This window comes from Neolamprologus brichardi, chromosome 17 (assembly GCF_056152115.1).
Source record: "Neolamprologus brichardi isolate AB-2024 chromosome 17, ASM5615211v1, whole genome shotgun sequence".
Lineage (NCBI taxonomy): Eukaryota > Metazoa > Chordata > Actinopteri > Cichliformes > Cichlidae > Neolamprologus > Neolamprologus brichardi.
In genome coordinates, this window is record NC_142120.1 from 20,241,675 (window position 1) to 20,263,272 (window position 21,598).

The 21,598-nt window shown below is 43.0% G+C and overlaps 1 protein-coding gene across 2 annotated transcripts; it reads right to left on the reverse strand.

The window, feature by feature from the left end:
• Positions 1-1,102: 1,102 nt before the first annotated feature.
• On the reverse strand, positions 1,103-19,766 carry cand1 (cullin-associated and neddylation-dissociated 1). Of its 2 annotated transcripts, none has more exons than XM_035906868.2 (26): positions 19,456-19,766; positions 12,617-12,692; positions 12,447-12,514; positions 12,214-12,368; positions 11,905-12,028; positions 11,734-11,821; positions 11,480-11,648; positions 11,288-11,393; positions 11,071-11,216; positions 10,741-10,892; positions 10,514-10,654; positions 9,947-10,088; positions 9,356-9,564; positions 9,100-9,268; positions 8,929-9,018; positions 8,640-8,793; positions 8,316-8,553; positions 8,049-8,237; positions 7,777-7,920; positions 7,380-7,515; positions 7,123-7,311; positions 6,946-7,041; positions 5,616-5,785; positions 5,371-5,535; positions 5,020-5,127; positions 1,103-3,340 (listed from the first exon to the last, which is right to left on the reverse strand). In XM_035906868.2, exons 1-26 carry the CDS (start codon positions 19,521-19,523, stop codon positions 3,116-3,118), a joined length of 3,717 nt encoding a protein of 1,238 aa, XP_035762761.1. In that variant the 5' UTR covers positions 19,524-19,766; the 3' UTR covers positions 1,103-3,115. The 2 variants fall into 2 exon arrangements, with proteins under 2 accessions (XP_035762761.1, XP_006781051.1); XM_006780988.3 differs by having other exon boundaries at positions 1,105-3,340; positions 7,135-7,311.
• Positions 19,767-21,598: the final 1,832 nt, after the last annotated feature.

Below are 21,598 nucleotides of genomic sequence, written 5' to 3' on the forward strand. Positions count from 1 at the left end.
GTATTTTGTATTGTATTAATTGTAGACTGGGATTTCTAATCCATGTAAAGGTTTTTAAACATATGTGAGACCAGATGTTTTGGTCTAAGCTGACTGATCCCTCTCCCATTTTGCAGTAGGAAGGGAGATTGATCCATCTACTTGGAGGGTGCCCCGTATATTTTAGTAATTTTGGAGTTTTCAGATTAAGGAATTGTACCACACTTGGTGGTGTTTGTAATTTGACTTGCGTAGGCTTAACTTTCTTTTTTACTACAGATTAAATTTGTTGATATTCTAACTATCTATTCTTAAGCCCATATCGTATAACTAATCTGTTAAACATAATAAAGTATGTTCCTTCAAATATATGTTCCAACTATTTAATTCCTTTACAACTCCAATCTGGGAAGTTAATCATATTATTGTTCTGTAGTATGTCAGGGTTGTTCCAAATGGGTCTACGTTTCCACGGGAAGACTCAGTCATTTTTAGAAACTCCAACCATGCTGTCAGAGAAGAGCTGATGTTGATGCTTTTGAAGCATACATGGTGTTTCATGTTTGTGCTAATGAATGGCAGGTCCAAAGTCTCTATATTATTGCATAGTGCCTGTTCTACGTCTAGCCAGGGCTCGTCTAAGACAGTCTTTTTTTTTAGGCAGATCTAGGCTGACCATAAAACTAAACTAAAGAGAGCATAGACTCTTGTAACTGTTCATTCACTTAGGTCTTGGGTTTATATTGTGACCTGAACTCTGGCTCCCTCTGCTGCTACAAACTACACTAACTAAACTGAAAACACTCATGGCGGTCTTCTCATAGTTTCAGTTAAGTACAGATATTTTGATAAATCCCTACAAACAGTCCAAATCCAGGTCCGCATTTCTGAACATTTTACGATTCAAGCAGTTACAGTCAACCACCACAGGTTTGAAGAAAAAAAAAAAACTCAGAGTGAACTGGAAGTTTTAAAGAGGTCATCATGTTTGTAGGGGGGTATATATCAAATACACACTGATTTTAATGTTATGTTGTGTTGTGTGTCAATTTGACATTTTAATTTAAACTGCTGCAAATACACACTTTGGTTATATAAAGATTGTGATATATTTTTGACTTTAGTCAGTTTTCAGTCTTTTTTGTGGAGAGGGAAATATTCAAGGATTTGATGGCAGTGACAGAGATCACAGCATTGTAGCTTCCAAAATGGAAAAATGTCAATGTAGAAGTGCTGTAAACTGAAGACCACCAGATGGCGACAGCTGCAAAAAGTCTGTGGGAAAATGACTTTCTGGCTGGACCCCTTTGAACACTCAGTTTATGAGACGCTTGCTTTGGGTAAATTCTTGTCACGTAGTACTCTACACCAGCCTTTTCTTATCACATCCAATTTCCTAGAACCAAGATGGTGATGGCAGAAATGCTTCAGAAGTTCAGAGATGAGCAGGTGATGTCACGATAGCTACAACCCCAGTGAAACCGTTTGTGCTCAGGACTGAAGCTGAGGGGGTATCTGTAACGAATGATTTCACAATAAAACTGTACAAAGGTAGACTGTAATAGAGGGTCTGGGTAGATCAGCTTAAAGAGCCAGAAATAATTCACCTTATGCAAAGTCTGTTTGGAGACCCACACATGGATCCTAAGAAGCCACTGATAATCTAATTTTCAGCATATTAGACATGCGTATTGTGTTGGGTTTACAGCTGAAAGAAGGTGGAGTAAGACTTAACTTCACTGTTGTTGAGGGTTCATGTCATTTTGCACAGCTTGTAAGTGAATTGAATTTCTGGATGCAGTCTGGCTGTGGAGGTGTGGCCAGTCAATGTTTTTGCTGGGCTGTTTGTTATTGTTCTCTATTCATTTCATGAGCTGTGTGTTTAATAAGCATCTAATCAAACAAAATTTATTATAAAATACTGATTATTGCTTTTCAGAAATAATCGAACCATCAGGAAAACCAGCATCTCTAAAATGTAGCAACGCATAACACAGAAAAAAAAAACCCAGTCAGAACGTGAAGGCAGGCAGAAATGGACCTTTTTATTTTTCCTCGGGCGATTAACAACAGTGGATTGTCCTGACCAGACCAGAATGAACCGGAATGAACTAGACTGGACCCAGTTTGACCGGATTAAACCAATGAAACCAGTAAGACAGTAAAAATCAAACCCATGCTGACTGGACTAAACCAGCAGAAATGAGTTTGAGGCAGCCAGACTGTGGACAACCAGCAGAACACTGTTACTTTGTTTTTTACACTGCAATACCACGGCAACAGCCACTATGGTCCAATCAGGTCTGGTCAGATGAGGCCTGATCCAATGATCCCTCCTCTTTCCACTCTCACTTCCTTCCTAAGAGGGGTCAATGGTGGATCTACTGAATCAGGAGGAAACAAAGATGCTGATTGGTCCACACACAGTAAAATCCCGCCCGCTGCTCATCTCCCCGTAGCCTCCTATTGGTTGCCTACATCAATCAAAAAAGGAAGAAAGAAAAAAAAAAAAAAAACCCAGAGCGAGCCCTTCTCCCATTGGTCACCACAGCTTAGGCGGAAAAGGCTGTTTCCCCCCCGCCCTTCCATTGGTCAGTTTCGATAACATGCCAACTGTCAGTCACTCAGCAGCGGCGAATCAGGTTGCAGTACAGTACCTGTGGAACTTTCAGGAATTACAAAAAAGAAAAGAGAAAAAAAAAACAAGAGAAGAATGAGGATGAACAAGGAGATCAACCAGTTAGATGACCTCGCTAGAAAAACAAAGAGGAAGTGGGAGGAGCTTCCAAGCCTTGTATGTAATTTTTTGTTTTTGTCCTATTTCTCCGTGTGTGAGCCGTCCATCCGTCTGTCCACTTCCTTTCTCTTCCAACAGCTGATTCAGTGCAATGCATCATGGAACGATCGATCGCTAGGAGAGGGTGTGTCACTACAATTTTGTGTGTGTGTGTGTGTGTGTGTGTGTGTGTGTGTGTGTGTGTGTGTGTGTGTGTGTGTGTGTGTGTGTGTGTGTGTGTGTGTGTGTGTGTGTGTGTTTGCGTCCTGTTGTCATGGAAACATGCTGCAGGGTTAGCGCTCCAGCAGCGGGTGGTGCTGTGTTGCATCGTGGGAACTTCTTTTTGTCCATGGGGTTTTTTTAACTGGTATCCATGGACTCCATGTTGGCAGAGCTGGAGTCTCTCTGGATGGAGTCGAAGATAGCCGCCAGCTCCTGGTTAGATGAGATCTGAGACTGAAACTCTGACATCAGCGGTGACTTCTCGGCCTCGGGGATGGTGAGCAGTGCGACAACGGCTCGCATCGCAGACCGCTTCAGCTCGTCCTGCTTCTCGAACTCCTGCTTCACTGAGTTCGCCTTCACCTACAGAGACAGTGGAGACCGTTAAAAAAAACAAAAACAAAAACTAGGCAATCGTAACTCCAGGGACATCAGTTAGTAAAATGCAACGGCACTCCGATGCCTCCTTTAAATGAGTCGTCTAAACACAAAAGTCAGTCATGGTGTTCCTCAGGGTTCTGTGCTGGAGCAAATACTTTTTCCATTATACAGTCATGGTCAGAGGTTTATACACACTCATCATGGGCATAAATCTCAGGGTAATGTTGGGCTTTTTATTTATTTTTTTTAACTGTTCTTTTTGGGTGGAATTATTGTATATCTTTGCATACATATTTAATAAGTTTAAAAACAAGAATTGGGAGCAGAAGTTTGGATATATTTTGGATTTTTTTTCCTCATCCACACAGGGCCAAAACTAAATATACAACTACACCTCACTAACATTTGGTTAAATATACTTTAGCCAGATGCTTTTGGTAGACATCAACAAAGCATCTGGCATACTTCTGGATGGATATTTGACCACTCTTCTTGGTAGAATCAGTAGAGGTCATTTAAACTTGGCACATACCCAGCTTTTAAGCATAGCCCACAAATTTTCAAAAGGTTTGAGAGATCAAGGTTTTGGTAATGCCATTCCATAACCAGTTTTGAAGTGTTTGGGATCATTGCTGTGCTGAAACACCCAAGTATATCCAAGGTTCAACCATCTAGCTGTTGATCTGAGATAAAGTTGAAAAAATTGTAAGCAGTTCTCCTCCATCATTACTCCATCCACTTTGTACAAAACAACAGCCAACTGCATGATGCTACAAGTGTTCTATGTTTACTACAAACATACCTTGTTACTGAGGCCAAACATCTCAATCTTTGTCTTCTCTAACCATAAAGCTTTTCTACAGATGTCATTCTGTTCATACCAAGTTGACTGAATATGTTGATTCTAGAGCAGGGAATTCTTTCTCGGTGTTCTAAAAGTGACCTGACTGTGGACCTTGGTGGCCTTGGTGGCTCTTGTGTTGTTCTTTGAACATCCAAACCAATTTCTTCTCATCTGAGGGTGATAGTCTGGGTCATCTTCCAGATGTTGGCAAAGTGGCAACAAATCTGAATAACTTGTAGTTACATACAGTTTTGTTAGAACTGATGAACTTGGAAATTGATGCTGTTTAGAAATGGCCTTAGACCTTTCTGACTTTTCTAAATCTATAACTCTGCTTCATGGATCAAGTTACTTGGACTTTCCCACTGATCTGAGTATCATCAATCCAGTGCTGTCAAACAAATCCTTTTTATGCTGGCAGTTATAGTCAATCATCATCAACATCATAGAACCTTCAACACCATTTACAAAAAGATTTCAGTGAGATATATATATATATATATATATATATATATATATATATATATATATATATATATATATATATATGACCCTGTGTAATTTAAAGAAAATAAATTACAATCACAAAATAAATTACACTAGAAAAGCAAAACAATACAACAGAAATCATTAAAATCCCCAAATCATCATGACATTCAAACCCATGAGTAGATAAAAACTACAGCTGTACTTTCTTCCTTTTAACCTTGGCCTCCAGGAACACCATGAGGAATCTTGGGAGTTATTTTTAACCAGGAAAAGTCCACAATAAACAAATATGTTGGACACATTGGATCCAAACTGGTTTAAAAAATACCTTTGTGGTACAGGTGGCCCTCAGTGGCTCCACTAGTCTGTCCAGTCTTTGAAGAACAGCACTGGGACACAGAGATGACAGTCTAGCCAGCATCAGGAAGGTCAGCATCTGCAAACACAGCAGCAGCTTCAGTATCTATGATTCAAATACCTTATGGTGTTTAAACATCATGATCTCAGATATACACAAATGACTCCTGGTTTTTCACTGGACCATAAATGAAGCCAGCCACTCATATTTGAGTTTTAATGGAAGGATTAAACCTGAATTTAATGAAAATGCTAAAGGTTAAAATACACTTATGATTTGTAACTGCATCCTCAGGATCCAGGCCCTGGGGCTCAGACACACCTTGATGTCGTAGTGGTCCTTCAGACCGTCCTCCACGTGGTTGAGGAAGGTGAAGATGTCGAGTCGGTCCAGGCAGCTGTCCAGCAGAGTGTACATACACTCGAACGCAGCCTTCCTAAGGTCCAACCCATCATCCACCGTGTGTTTGAAGGGTCCCATCTCCACCTGCAGAGTAGTAGGACAGTAGTCAGACGCATGACCTCGCCCACTCGCAGCAATCGATTCCCCGCTGCAGGTGTCCTCACCTCTCGGATCAGCTCCTTCCGGACTTTGGTCTCGTTGTACAGCTGCGGTAGAACCGAGTCTAGCAGCTCGCGGATCAGACTGGGTTTATTGTGGGCGGCGGAGTTGAACGTTACCAAGGCAACACGCCGCACATTCAAGTCTGGATCCTCCAGCGTCTTCAGGAAATCACCTGAGGACAAAAAACGCCAATCAGAGGACAGACAGAGGGGGAAACTTTCATTTCTCACCAGAGTGTGTCAAACTCTGACTTTAATGATAAAAACATCAACTTCAGACATTTTATAGTGTTTAATTAAGAAAATAAGGTCTTCTTGTCACGTTTAGAGTTTACATAAAGAAGGAGAAAAAGCCCTGCATCTATAGCCTTTCACAGCTGATCCAATTTTTCTATCATAACTTGTGTTTATTACAACTGTGAATGGGCGTTTTTACCACAATATTACTAAATACGTGTTAATCAGCAAATTAAAACAAGAACCAAAAGCTGCCACCCCGAGAATAAAACAAAGACGAGAAGTCTGATAGATTATTTTCTAGTTTCACACACTGCTGAAAATTGCGTCTCCTGATTCTGCTCGCATCATCAGAGCGCCACCTTCACCTCGTGCAGCTGTGAGTATAGTGACTGCGATGGCAATCAGCGTCTCCAAGTCTGAGATTAAAGATGGGTGGGGCGATCCCTCTGGGTTTCCACCCAGAGCGTCAAACTGAAGTATCTTGTGTTCACAAGTGATGGAAAGCCAGCAGTAATGCTAGCATTTGTGGTTTTTTGAGTTTTCATTTAATCACAGACCCTCACTTGTCACCGAAACAATGAAATCATGGATACGAGCAACAGAAAAAAAGATTCATCCCCTGTTCTTGCCAACCAATGTTTTGACGACACAGACTAGAAAAAAAATATCTGCAACTGCCACGGCTACCCCTCAGCCTCCTAGTAAACAGACCTCTGGTATCAATTTCAAAATCACATTGTTCTGAAGTTATCGAATTCACAAGACGTGAGCCCTGAGGTCACCGGGATTTAAACTTGTCTGAGATTTTTAGCTGCTCCTGCTCACATTCACAAACTTCTATGTCCACACCGCCCAAACGAAACAACAACAACATGAAGCTTGTGGGTCCCGAGTTAAACGTTCCTGAATTTCAAGCAGACCAGAGACAGCAAATGACACCGCTGACTGTCATACGACAAGAGGCAACACTAACCCATCACAGAGAAAAACAAGAAGAGGAGCTCTGGGACAACAGTGTAAACAAAAACAAAAACCAAAAGAACCCAAAAGGGACAAAAGAAAGATAAATCATTTGGATTTGTGTGTGGGTTACCTATGCAGTTCTTCAGCAGTGGGTCAATGGGCTGCGGCTGGTCAGAGATGGTAAACTTCACAGCCGTTACCACAGAACTCCTGGCGTATGACGAACCTGGAAACGTGCAGAAATCAATAAATCAGCGTTGATATCGATCAGCCCCATCGCCAGCAACGACCCATCTGATTGGCTAACCGTATGGGTCACCTGAGAGCAGGTATCCTTTGAGACGGGGCAGCAACGTCTCGGGGTCGATCAGCGTCAGTTTGCCCAAACACTCAGCTACCACGTTCCTGGTTCCCTCCTCCTGACACTCGCAGTGTTTGAGCAGCAGCGACCAAACAGACTCCACGTAGGGCTTCAGCCCGGAGACAGATGCCGAGCCTGCAAACAAACAAACAATGTTAAAACCAAACACACACACGCAGGAAATGTGATGTGTTTTTCCTCACTGATGATCTCTTTGAGCGAGTGAAGCAGCAGGTACTGCCTCTTGGAGGAGGAGATCTCCTGCAGGACGAAGGGCAGGTACTCTGGCAGGTTCCCCACCGCTATGCTGCCCAACGCGTACGAGGCCGCCGATTTCACCTGCGACACAGAGAGCAGGTGGCTTAATCTCCACCGAAACAACAGCACAGGTGAACAACCGCAGGAAAGCTCATTGCTTCCTTTGAACACATCACGTCAAAGATTAGCATCTTTTCAATCATCTTTTTTATTTAGTCAGTAAAATCCTTCTTAAAAAATTTTATGGAACTTTTTCATTTTATTCAGATAGAACAGTGCAGGAAGGGCAGCAGAGCTGGGGGATGTCACATCTGGATGTAGAGTGTAGACAGGTGTACTTACCTCTTCACTGGAGGAGGAGAAAGCATCCAGGATGACAGTCTTGAGCTCTGGTTGGCCGCTGAGGTCCACGTGGTGTCCAACCTCACCCAATGAGAGCAAAGCGAGGAGCCTGATGGAGTCTGTGGAACGGCTGTTCTTCACATCCTGTGAGAAACACAAGGTCTCTGAATCTCGTGGCTCTTACTGCTCGCTGTTCATCGGAAGGCAGTGAAAATCTTAAAAAACAGCTCAATTAACCTGCAGAGAGGTGAACGCTGCTCACTCTGACTCACCTGGATGAACTGTCCCACCACGGCGGGCCCCTCAGTGGGACAGGCTCTGGTCAGAGCAGCGACGCACTTGGCAATGGAGCAGTACGCTTGTTTGTGCGGCAGGGCGGCGCTCTGGGAGTAAACGGGGCCAGTGAGCATCCTCAGCAGGTCCATGTAGCCCAGGCCGGGAGTGTCGGTGGCCACGAGCGCCTAAGCGGGAAGTCACATGGTTAATATGCATATTCACGCCCAACATACACACCGAAGGGTAAGCGGAGCTGGAAGTACCTGGTAGAAGTCGAGCATAGCAGAAAGCGCGCCTCCTTGCAGCAGCGGGGATCGAACCAGCGCAATAAGCTGCTGGAGGATGTTCCCTCCGCTCAGCTGACCCAGTGAGGATGGGTGAGTCACTGCCAACGTGGACAGGAAGCTCAGCGCCATCTGAGACACGTGCATGTCGCTCTCAGAGATCAGAGGAGGCAGCTCGGCCAGGACAGCATCTACCATGACCGGAGTCACCGCAGAGCTGAAGCACAGGATGAGAGGGTGAGGGTGGTGGACAGGGTGGAGCTGAGGTTTGGTGGGCGGGGCTTACTGGTGTGTGTGTGTTACCTGTAGTTTCTGAGCAGGATGTCCAGAGCGGCCAGCGTGCAGAGCTTCAGGGCACGCTGGTTCTTCCGGAGGAAGGAGGCGAGGATAGGAACGGCGTCGGGAAGAACGGGCCTCAGGTCGATTTTCAGTGGTGAGCCGGCAATCAGCGTCAGAGCTGTGTGCACACACACACACATCAAACACTAACAGCTCCAGCCCGGTGAACAATATTCAACACTTCATTTTGATATGGAAACAGAAAAGAAACAAGCTTCCTTTGAGACACAACTGGTGTGTGGGCGGGGCTTACCTTTCACCGTTGTCAGCCTTGTGATCTCATTCTTGAGGCGTTCTAAGAAGATCAGCAGCGTTCCCGGAAGCTCAGCAGGCAGATGGTCACCTGTCCCAGAAAAAAGGAAGACATTAAACCGAGGAAAGCTCTGTGACATCACATCATGTGACTTGCAAGTGTGTGCATTACCTAGGTTACAGATGATCTGCCCCATACAGGAAATGGCTCGCTCTTTCACCTCCTGGTCAATGTCGGCGGCCTTCAGGCGCTTGATGGTGCAGGTGAACAGGTCGTTAATGTAAGGGGAGGGATCGAAGCTGTCGCTGGCTTCTGATTGGCTGTCCAGTGGTCGGATCACCTGGTGGAGACGGAGAACAGGATGGAGGATAAAAATCAGCTGTGGTATTAGAAACAGAAAGGAGGAGGTTGTGAGTTTGACTCCCACCTTTACAAGCTGTTGAGTAACAAGCAGAGCCTCAGAGGTGATCTTGTAAAAGGGGTCTCCCACGCATGACACCACGGGCGGGACAAGGGCAGGGACATGGGCATGGAAGGCGTGAGCGGGGTGTGTGACCATGATGACGTGGAGGCAGGCTAGAGCGTCGATCTTCAGGTTTGAGCTGCTCGACTTGTCGTTTAGAGAGAAAATGATACCTGCAGCGTGCACACACACACACACATACACAATTACCTCACTGACATCAAGACTCACACAGCTCCAAAGAGTAATCCCAGCAAAAACAGAAACATCAAACATTCCAAGAGCCTATACAAAATGTTTTGGAGCCGTATCCTAACCCCAGCAGAAAAGCCGGCCATTCTGACATCTGACTAAGATGCTGTTTTGTGGGTGTGTTCCTGTGTCCTCCCTGAAATCTGTTGCGGGGGGCTTACAGTTTCATGGCACCAACTCTGCACGACTGGGCCACAGAATTATGTAAAGAACTACAAAAATACTGGTGAAAAATATTTGTATCTGTGTGTAGTGACTGTATTCTATCATATCTAGATTATTCTTGACCTGCGGCAGCGTCACCTGGTATGAGGACCGGGATGTGCTGAGTCAGGGCGCCCGGGAGGACGTTCACCAGCTCGGTCAGCATGTTGAAGCAGCACTGACGGGTTTTCACGCTTTTCTCCTTTAGCTGTTTGTGCAGAGCTTTCACAATCATGGGGACCTGTGGAGGGCGAAAGATGTTACCAGAGAATCACAGGAGACCACCGCAGGTACTTCCTGCTGCTTGCGGTCAGCCTTGCAGGATGCTGAGGGTTTCCTGTCGCCGTGAGAACCAAAGATATGCTCCTAAAAGCTGTGCAGCACTGACATCTGCTGTAGGAAAGCTGAACTACAGCCAGAGACCAGTGAGAAACTGTCCTGAGAGAAAACTTTACACCCATTTCTCATACAGAGTGAGCACTGATTGGTTGCAAGGAGGTGATAACTTTTATCTCCTGTATCTAAATAACCTACTCCTAAGCTCCTCTAACATCTCATACTTTATACATCTCTAATATCTCTTTATTTTATTAATTTAAAAAAAAAATTCTGCTTCTGCGTGGCGAGCATAAAGAGAAAAGAGCTCCGTCCACAGCAGGAGCATACCTGGCTCTGCAGCATCGTCAGCGGCGTGTCTCCTTGCTCCATGGCGTCTGGATCAGCCAACCAGCTCTGAGCTGGTCTGGTCTGTTTGAGCAGCGACAAGTAGGCGTGGAAAACATCCGCCTTTACATTCTCCTCCCTCTCCTGCACGCGCATACACACAGAGGCAGGTCAGACATTAAGGTCATCGTTACACATCTCAGAGATAAAAGCCGATCAAATGACGCTACCTTGAAGCGACAGACGAGCGCAGGAGACACGGTGCGGTAGAATTCCGGGAGCATCTCATGACGAGTCGAGACGACAGCATCTAAACACTTCGCCGCCGCCCTTCGAACCTTCCAACTCATGTCGTCATCATCACTGTACTCATCGTCGCTGCCTGGAAAGGAAATGAAGAGATGGCGTCACCAATTAATGTTCAAACGCTTAATTTGGATGTAAATGAGTGGGCAGTGTCATGTGATTTCAAAGCACCAATCAGCTGAGCCTTTAACAGTTTAACATAAACTGGAGGTTTCTTACTTCAGCAGCGATAGCCAGAGCCAGGGTTTCATTACCTTGATAGTCTTCGTCGTTCTGCTCAGCATCCATGGCGTTGTCATCCTCATCTTCATCATCAAAGTTGTAGTTGGGGTCGTAGGTCAGGTAGCGCAGGCAGATGGAGATGACGGTGGGGACGTGTGGGTAAACTTCTTTGGGACACCTGGAAAGAATAAAAGCAGTGAGCACACGAGGCACCGCCGCCACAGGTTCTTCGGTCTGAGATGGTTTTACCTCCTAACGAAGGACTCGAAGGCCTGGATGCAGTACTCTCTGAGCTCGTCATCATCCACGTTACAGAACTTCACCACCAGAGGGATGATCTTCTCCAGGTACTCACCTGTTAAAGAGAGACGAGAGGTCAGAGGTCAGGGAGGATTCATCTCTAAATCAGAGACATGACAGTGTGGAGGCTGGGCGTCTCACCGATCCTGTGTCCAGCCTGTCTGCTGATGGCGGCCGTGCACTGGATGTATGTCCTGGTGGTCGACATGTTGTCATTCCTCCCCAGCTCAGCAAGGAGGTGCTCGATCAGGTCGATGAATACCAGATTTCCGCAGGACATAACCAGGTGGCCCAGAGCCATGATGGTCCTCTGAAATGCCCAAATAACAACAGGTAAGGGCACAAACAGCTTCCTGAAAGCTCAAAAACACAAAAATCCAAGTGGTTGGACAGACCTTTCTGACGGCCAGCCGGGGGGAGGTGAGCTGAGGCAGAAGGCAGCTGAGGATGGAGGGGTGGAAATTCACCAGCAGACCCCCCTGTCTGCAAACAGAGACACGGAGAAGAACTCAAAACTTCACCCATCCCCACCAGCGCCATCCATCGGCGACCGCCCAACTACGTACCTGCAGAGCATGTCGGCCATGATGTCAAGTGCCTCCAGCTGCACAGACACGTCTTCCTGTTTGGCGATAGCGCTTGTCAAACGACCCGTTATCTTCTTACAGACGCTGGCCGCTAAAGCTGAGCCTGAGACGGAGGCAGGAGGAGAAAAGATGAATCTTCGCATTTTCACAGGAAAACCATTAACGATCTGAAGATTCATGAACTCACTGGTTACTGAAAACATTTTACAGATCAAAACTCGCTCGCTCAGAAGTGATACTGAATGAAATATGTGCTGTTATGAGATCAGTACTAGTCAAATATTTTACCACTGGAGGCCGGCGGTAGCTCTCCAATGACTGTTTTGAGTCCAATGGAGGAAATGTCTCTGAGCTGCTCTTTGTCTGAAAGCATGTTGGTGCACAGAGTGTCCACGATCGTCTCCACCTGGTACTCCTTCACCTTACTGACCAGAGGGCCCAGGCTGAAACAAACACACCCACAGTCACACGCATGGACACGATCAAACAGGAAATAGGAAACTTAAAATCAAATAAATTACCATTTGACAGCCAAGTTCTGAACTTCTCCATTCTTGTCTTCCAACAGTTTGAGAATCATCCTCACCACCTGTTCATCAGTGTCAACAAAAAGTTCAATAAATTATCAATAAATTATAATCATTCATTAGACAGACACCAGGTGAAGCAGTGCGAGGTCATACACACGGACCTTCCTCTCGCTGTCGTCGTCCAGCTTGATCGAGTCTTTCTGAAGCTCCGTCATCAGGTCGTTAGTTGCCATAAATCTGGAAAACAGCGAACAAACAAATTAATAAAGCGAGTTGAAGTGTGCGGTGATCAAACGCACAGATGGGCGAGTCATTTTACAGCTGAGGAGATGCAAAAAGTACAACATCTGATTCAGACAGAGCTGAAGTCTTAGCTTTCCTCCTGAAAATCTCAGAAAAAAGAATTGATTCTAATTTGAGTTTTTAAAGCTTGGAGTAAAACATCCAACAGGAGGCGCTGAAGAGACCAGGAAATGGAAAGGACTAAAAGGGAAAAGGACATGACAAAACGGGCAACAAAGGAAGACTTTTTTATTCTGCTAGAAGGTCAGATCATGAACTCTGAAAATGCATATTTAAGACTCATCAGTCCGTGTTGTCCCCAAAGTGTTTTCACATCAGTTTTTCCTCCAGCTGTCCTAATGAAACGGTTCATTTTTACACCAAAACCCCGTTAGGTTGAGCTCATTACAGCAGGATTTCAAACAAGTAAGTAGACGATATAAAAAAAAAAAAAAAACTTGCTCCTCTCACACTGAGAGGATCAGTAGAGGATTCAGCAGCTGGTGTCTTTTTCGTTTGTGTGTCAGAGCAGTGAAACGACCCCCTGCACGTTTCTCACCAAACTCTCGGACTTTCCATCTGTGACGTCATCCAACACGACCGGTTTGGCAGTGGGTCAGTGATGTCACACTGACCTCCACAACCTGAAGTCTGACTGCTGTTGGGTGCCAGGATGAAGCCCTCGGACCTAACACTGGTGCAGGACAGTTGAGAGATCAACCTTCAGAGTATTTAAGTTTTAGTCTTTTATCTCCTCAAATGTGCATCAGCCAAAGTCCTGAGTGCTTCATTCAGACATGCCGACCTCTGCTAAAAGAGCTTTTATAAAAACCAACGAAGCAAATTGGAAATAAATGAAATTATGTAAGACCCTCTCTTTTGTCTGAGCTGCGTCTCTCTAAAGCGAGCTTGGTAAAAATAATCTGGAGGATGACAAACGAGCCGTTTTAGGACACCTTTATTAACTTCTTTAAATGGATCCGTTTTTGCTGCAGATCCAAATCCTTTAATGCAGAATCAAAGGTGCTGTCAGTCCTCCGAGGTTCACATATATAGAGCCCAATACAGAGGATTGAAGCTGCCAACATCAGAGAGAAAGAAATGTATAAACTGCATTTTTCTTTGTACTAATGCACATATTTAATACATGTTTTATTTTGTTTATTTTATCTAATAAGCCAAGTACTAAATTCTCAGAGAAAGTCAGATAATATGCAAAAATAAAGGCATAAAATGTAATGAATTAAAAAAATATATATGAAACTGAAGAAACCCTGAGATGTACAGGGCAAAATGTAAAAAAATATTCAAAATATGTACCATCAGTAAATACATTTTAATAAAAGAGGCAATAAACCTATTATAAATATACACAGTGATGTCAAAAAATATATTATTGACAAAATAATGAATTCAAATTTCACAAATTACGCTGAATTTATTATTGGCATTAATAAAGAAAAATGTGAAAAGTATAATGAATAAAATCCACATTTAATTTACTCTCAGATTTCTTTACTCTGTCATTAATTTAAAAAAATAGAATTGCTTATTTAACTAACAATGAATAACTTAAGGAATTTTAAAAATTGAGTAAATAAAGATCAATAAAACTATGAAATAGAATCTACCAACTGTGGGCATTCATTCATTTATAAATTGAAATCCTCACCATTTCATTCATAACCAGTTAATTATAAATCTAATCATTGCCTGCTTTTTTGTGCATTTAATTCTGCATTCTTTCCCACCTTAAAAATGTCTCATTATATGTTTTTAATACATTTACTTTCTTTTTAATTATGAAAATAAGGAGTGGGTCATTCATAGAGTATCAGTGTGCAAACTTTAGCATAAAATAGAAAAATAAGTCTAACAATTATTATATTAATGAATAAATCTGAGAAATAAACAATAAACAAACAACACATTTTAAAATGTAATGAAAAATTAAATACCATTAAATGTTATATTTACATGAATGTATTTTATAGATTAATGCCTATGTTTATCTTCCACATAACAGTACTGGTGCACTGAATATTAGTATATTCTTTTTGGCATTCGGTGAATTTTATTTCATTTTTGGGCAATTTCAGACATCTGCCCCAAGCACCTCATGCTCCATACGTTTATAAAATAACTAATATGTAGTTCCTGTCTCACAGAAGCCGTGTGGAAACGCTCAGATCAGGCCTAAAAGTGGGTCAATTTTTACCCAACAGGAGGCAAAACCGACAGCTTTCCATGATATCGAGGATTCCTTGTTCTGAGAGGGCGGCCGTCAGAAGCGATGAAGCTGATTATCTGTGCTGCCAGCTTGTGATCGTTCCCGAGCAGCTGACACAAAGAGGGCCAGGCTGCTCTGAATTTCAAGCTAAATATGAGCTTCTTTTTACTGGTCAAAGAGTCTGATCCAAGCCACTCTGTGCCTCTTTATGCAGCACTCCTCACAAACACATCAACATGGCTCAAAGTACGACCACCACAAAAACCAACACAATCAAGCAAAAACATACCGAGGGAAATAAAGACCGCACAGATAAAACTAAAGTAATATTTATGTTTAAAATTATCTTAGTATTCTAATTTTGCTAAGATCTTTTTTTAATTTTCTGCCACGTGCTTCTCTCTCCAGTGGCAAAGTTTTACGTTAACAGGCATCAGACTGCTCTTGGAAGCGAAGCCCCGCCCAACTGATGCTTATGAATGTCGTTCAATGGTGGCTTAAAGGGCGAGGAGCTAAAACAGCTCGTTTTAGACCAAGAATGAAGGGAAACACACAGGCTGAACATGAGTTAAATGTGGCTTATTTTGAACTGTGAATCATGCAAAGCTGCGCTTGCAGTCTAAGAACAAAAACGTGGAGACCTGGGATCGACAACTCTTTTCTTTCCTGTTCCTGAGCAGCTGATCAGTTAGTTCAATCAGCTCTCAATATGTTTACCCTGAGTTAATGAAAGAAGGCAATCATCAATGGAGCTCCAACACTATAATTCACCATGGTAACAGGTAAATAAAGAGCAGAGCCTCCATTTCAATCCAGATGAGCAGGGCTATGAAGACGTTTTAGTGCTGACCGTGATATTCAAACAGGAGGGAAGAAGAGAGTGGTTTTAATCAGCTCTGTCCACTCTGTCATCATCACTGACTGAATGAAACTTGATAACCGCACTTTAACTTATAGATGATGCAGTAATCCTAATTTGATTAGATTTTTAAATCTAATTATCCATTTAAAATGTTGTTTGGCATCATTTAATCACTGAATCTCAATCAATGAACACACGTAATGAGTTTACAATCAGACTGTGTGCAGCTGCTTCCAAAAACTCACTTTTAAATTTTAAATAAATTTAGTTCAGTTTCATCTTTACATCTCCAAAATTCCAGTCGTGGCAGATGTTTTTCCATCAGTGTGATCAGTTACAACACAGATTAGTTTGATTTAACCACTGTTTCTCAGTAACGTACAGTAAATGTTAGTACTGACAGTCTGACGGCTGTGTTACTGCCCACAGTGTTACTGCCCACAGTCTCGGAGGCAGAAAGATGAGACTACAGTTTATTCTGAGCTGATTATAAATCAGTGATGTAATTGCAGGATCCGCCCTCATATATTGACGAGTGACTGACCTTAAAAGCGCTCGTGTAAAGTAAAAACACACTTAACACCTAAACTGGGATTTCAGTGTGTGTAAAATTGTCTGTAGATGGATTCATTCCAATCTTCGGCGGTGACTTCATGAATGAGGAAATGAAACTGAGTGTCAGTCAGCTGGTTCAGGTGCAGTAAGAAGGGAGGAGCCAGAGAACAGTTTTAGTTCACAGAGTCTGTTACCATGGTAACTGGCACAGAGTTTAAGTTTACTGTGAACCAGAAAACCCAGTTTCCCCCTGAGCTCAGGATTAACAAACTCCTGGAGCAGGGCCTGATGACGTTCTTCTTCCTGTCAAATCAGTTTATAAGCTCAGTTTTTAACGCTCCAACATAAATAAATCATTGCATATTTGTGTTCGTCTGGCGCTAACGGACCTCCTGTCAGACGCTTCTGCCTTCACTATTTGCTAGACGATATCAGCTGCAGATGATCAATAAAAACTGTGTGACTTCAGTCTGCCTGTTAATAAACTCATTAATCTGAAGCTTCAGTTCAGGCTGCGACTGCAGCATTTCAATTTCACCTGCTGATTATACTGAAGATGAATCGATTAAACATTATGAAAAACAGCAACAGAAAAAAGCAAGAAGGCCTTTTGTGAACTCCTCTTTGTTTTTCAGATACTGTCATTTATATATGTAGGTTTTAGCCCCGAGTTTCTGTGGTTAAAACCCCTATGGTGGGGGGGGGTGGGGGGGTGGGGTCGGTAATCAGTTAAAAAGCAGCAACTGGTTTTTATGTTTGTATTAAACATCTTCAAAGCTTCAGTGATCTCCTGCAGCAGGTGTGTCATAATTTAAGGCTTGGTTAAATCAGTCTCCTTATTTCTTAAAGTGGTCTTTTTGGTGAATGCATTTTGAAATGAATTTAAGCATTCAAGTGATAATTTGTAAACCTATGTCACTGCGTGTGATTTATCAGAGTGCCATGGGTAGCCAAGCACCAACCCTCAAAGTTTGAAAAATTACAACAACACCGAAAAACCAGAAAATGCACTTCCTCCAACTCTCATGTTAGAATCTAAATTTACAGCAGCAATAAACAACCTCTACAAATAGTTTTTTTTCTCCATAGCTGCTGGTTTGGATATGTGGTGAGAGGGAAACATGCAGATGAAACCAGGAGATGCCCTTACTGAATCATCAGAGTTGAACAGGTGATGGAGAAACAGGTTTACCTTTTAGGTGACATGAATGAGTTGAAGGGAAGTTATGAACTGTTTCTGAGAGACAAATAACACCAGGATCCTTTTCTAAGCAGCTGACAGCTGGTAACTGTGCAGGGGCGGGTCTAGCAGTGTTTTGCCAGGGGGGCAGGTAGGGCATTAACAGGGAGAAGGGGGCACAAAGAAATATTTTTCTTTGTTATGTCATTTAAAAACTTTGAATACATAATTATCTGAATCTTACAACAAAAGTGGTCATCTGACTAAATGTATAGAAATCCATTATTGTTCATAGTAATTTTTTCAGGGTCCCATCATAATTTCTTCAGAAATAAGTACTGTATATGATGCCAGTATTTTCCCACATTTTCTAGATTCTGTACCAGTACTGTGTGTAAAATGCCATCAAAAAGTCAATTAAGTTTTATTCTTTCTCACCTGTCTCTCTATCTCCTTTCACTTTTTAAAGGTTGCCATGTTAGAAAAAATATCTTGCCCTGCCATGCTGTTTACTGATGTGGTAAATGAATAGTTTATGAAAATATCTCTAAATCTGTCATTTATTATTTTTAATATTCACTAATGGTCATGTCTCACCTCTAGTCTTCTCTGTCTTAATTTCAGGTTTCCACCATGTGTTGTAGATAGTTCAGGAGGTTAACTCAACCAAGCAGTCTTTGGGTTTCTGTACTGTTTAGAATGCCAGCATAGGGAGGATGGTGTATATGTATCAATCTAATAAACTTTAAGTTTATTAGATTGATACAAATATGCCAACAAGACAGTGTATATCACTGTGACAACAGCGTTTGTTTTCATTCAAAGGCTTTATGGTTTTTCCTATAATACCTGGTGGAACCGGTGCTTCCATGTTTCTGAATATCTTACTCCAACAAAAACAATAAAAACTCAGTCCAGTAGCCAAAAGGTGCTGCCACTCTAGCTACAACCATCTTTTAAATACACTAAGTATAGTGCTGGTTGCTCCCCCGCAGCAGGCTTCTAAAAGCTGACCACTCAGGAGGACAGTAGTGTTTCATATTCTACTCTTGACTTAGTTCAGTGTCAAAGAAAGCAGCTTCCCAGAAGCTCTGTTACCTACTGTTCAAACTGTCTGAAACAAGCCAGGTTTGTGTGAAACCAGACATTTTCTGACTAACAGAAACTGTTCCTATTTGTTTCCTATCTGAAACAAGCCACTTACTGTCTAAAAACAACTACCTTCTGTCTGAAACAAGTCGTTTGTCTACTTTCCTAACAGAAAGTAGCCAATTTTCTGTATGAAACAAGCTGTTTTGATGGAGCTACAGCAGCTTATTTCAGGGAGGATGAACTGCAAGGCTGTACCGAGGCCCAGTGAGAGACAAAGCTGGCTTTTTTTGAACTGTGACTCACGCAAAGCTGCTCTGACGAGACTTTTAAAACAAAACAACCACAGAAATGGGATCAGAATAAGACACCTTTAACGCTGACAGAGTCTATGTGAGTGCAAGGCTGAAGCTCCGACCTTCTCCATCTGTTTACCGGCGTCACCACACCCCCGTTAGCTGGAGCGACACTTTTACGTTAAACCCGCCCGGTTCCCGGGAGAAATCCCACTAGCGGGGGGGTACCTTCACATTTGAATTTACATCACAGAGCGCCGTCATTCATGCTAAGCTAGCCTGCGGATTGACAGAAGTTGGTGCTAGCCCGCTAGCCTGCAGGCTAGCTGCTAATGCTAGCAGCTAACCGCGGATGTGACGATGATCAGACAGGTGGCATGCTAGCTGTTAGCCTGAGAGCGACAGGCCCGCCGCAGCAAAGCGCCGTTTTCAGTGCGAAATAACAACACTCCGATGCGATAAACAACAACTGACGGTCAGATCCCTCCACCCGGGCGTTGTTTTACCTGAAATCCTTGTCGCTGGAGGTCATTTTCTCCAGCAGGTTGGAGATGTGGTACGAGGCGCTCGCCATGTTGGTGCTGTTAGCCTCCTACTAGCAGAGTGCGCTCGGTGAGGATGTTCCGGCTGCGGGCTCTGGTGTCTCTGGCTGGCTGTGTGACCGCCCTGCTCGGATGATTTCGGGGGTAGAGAGTGTGTTTCTGTCCTTCTTCCTCTTCTTCCACCTTTCTCTTCAGCTACAGCGACTGTCGCATCCCGGGGCTACCAGTTTGGTGTGTTTGAATGGAGCTCCCGTTCTCTCCGCAGAGGGGCGGGGTTAGCGGCGCTGGACGATGCGGGGTCGAAGGTCACAGTTTGACCAATTTTCCTGTCAGTTTGTCTTTCTAAACCCTCATAAAAGGTCATTTTACCCCAAGTAAAACACTCACCCGAGTCCAAAGTGTGAATTAAAACGACTCACTGAAAGTCTTTAAGTCATAAATTCGACATTTTATCTTTTTTTCTTCTTTTTCCTTTTTTTTCGACTGAGGTCAAAAAGAATCAGATTAAGAGGTTTTATTATCACGTGGACAGTAAAATTCAGTAGTGATACACAAAAAATAGTTTAAAAAATAGTTAAATAGAGGTCAGCTTAAAAAAAACAGTGAGGCAGTAATAGAATGATAGCAGCAAGAGTGAATGGAAGAGGTTCACAAGATGTAGTGTGACCTTCTCTGAATAATGGTTTGGACATGTGGAGAGGAGGGATAGTTGCTGTATTAGATAAACGATGTTGAAGATGGAGCTGCCAGGCAGGAGGAACGGGCAAGAAGATGTCAACTTAAAAAAAATGGACTTGGAGAGATAAGATTAATGATTGCACCGAGGAGGTGACAGTCAGTCATCAGGGATAATGTCCACTGTTGATAGGAAGGCGGCTTTTATTTTCTCTTGGAGATACTTCCTGTCCTGAACAGAGGGGCTTCGATGCCACCCCGTGACTGAACTGATGATGATGCATTCAACTGCACATCTGTAGAAACTGTTGACGATTTTGGTCCACCAATCTGTAAAGATCTGGGAACTGAGGAGAACACTTTTGGAACTTTTGGGAGAGGAATATTGTCCCATGGACCAGATGTTGCACTAAAACCTGTGTATACCTTTTAGCATTGGTGCTGTATTTCCAAATGTGAAAGCTGCTAATTCCATTGACACTAATACACCCCAATACGATCAGAAATGCAGGCTTTGAACTGAGCGCTGATAACAAGCTTGGTGGCCCCTCTTCTATTTAGCATCTGTGTTTTGAATTTAAAACTCTGATTTGTCTGACCTCAGAACAGCCTGAAGATCACAGGCAACCAATATTGCGCACAGAGATTCCTCCAGAATCTTTCAGTTATTTAGCGTAGATGATGAGAAATTCAAAGTTAAATTTGATTTATGAGATTTGTTTTTCCATTTTAATGAAGCCTTAGGGAAGGTTTAAAAAAAGAAGATAAAGATACTAAATGATTATTTAAAACACAGCCTCAGTCATTGAACTCATACGTCAGAAATAAAAGACACAAAGGATAAAATGATTTTTTTATCTTCTAATTCTAACTTTCTGCATAAAAGTTAAACAGAATCACATATGAAATTTAGAAAAAAAAAAAAACGTCCCCCATCAGGACATAAAAGGTTCCTCCTTCAGTCATTCTGCTCTGCCCTATATATTTAAGATGTAACTTCACACTCGATTCCATGAAATCCTCTCACGGCCCCTCAGGTTTACCCACTGTCGCTGCAGAGAGACTCAAAACTGCAGGCTGAGAACATCTGGACTAAACTGTGTTCTTGAATCCAGCAGTTTTACAAGCAGTGTTCAATGCCGTCATTCACCTGCAGCAGGTGTTTTTATTCAGAGCCTCAGTGAGAGCTCCACCCTTTAACAGGACCTGTAAACTGTGTGTGTGTGTGTGTGTGTGTGTGTGTGCCTGTGTGTGTTTACAGCTATTTTGAGCATATTATCCTCTGCTCAGAAGTGAATCACCACTCACACACACACAGTAATTTTATACATGCGGGAGACGCAGTCAGGATATTCAGGATGCTGTTTTTGTTGCTTGAATGCATTCAGTATGCAATTCAGTCTCTCTCTCTATGTGTGTGTGTGTAATGCTG

Excerpts from the sequence above, each read along its gene's own strand:
- cand1 (XM_035906868.2), bottom strand. The coding sequence starts at position 19,523 with ATGGCGAGCGCCTCGTACCACATCTCCAACCTGCTGGAGAAAATGACC. Across the intron at positions 11,394-11,479 it reads ACAGGCTGGACACAGGATCG|GTGAGTACCTGGAGAAGATC; the intron begins GTGAGACGCCCA and ends TCTCTTTAACAG. Across the intron at positions 11,217-11,287 it reads TTCGAGTCCTTCGTTAGGAG|GTGTCCCAAAGAAGTTTACC; the intron begins GTAAAACCATCT and ends TATTCTTTCCAG.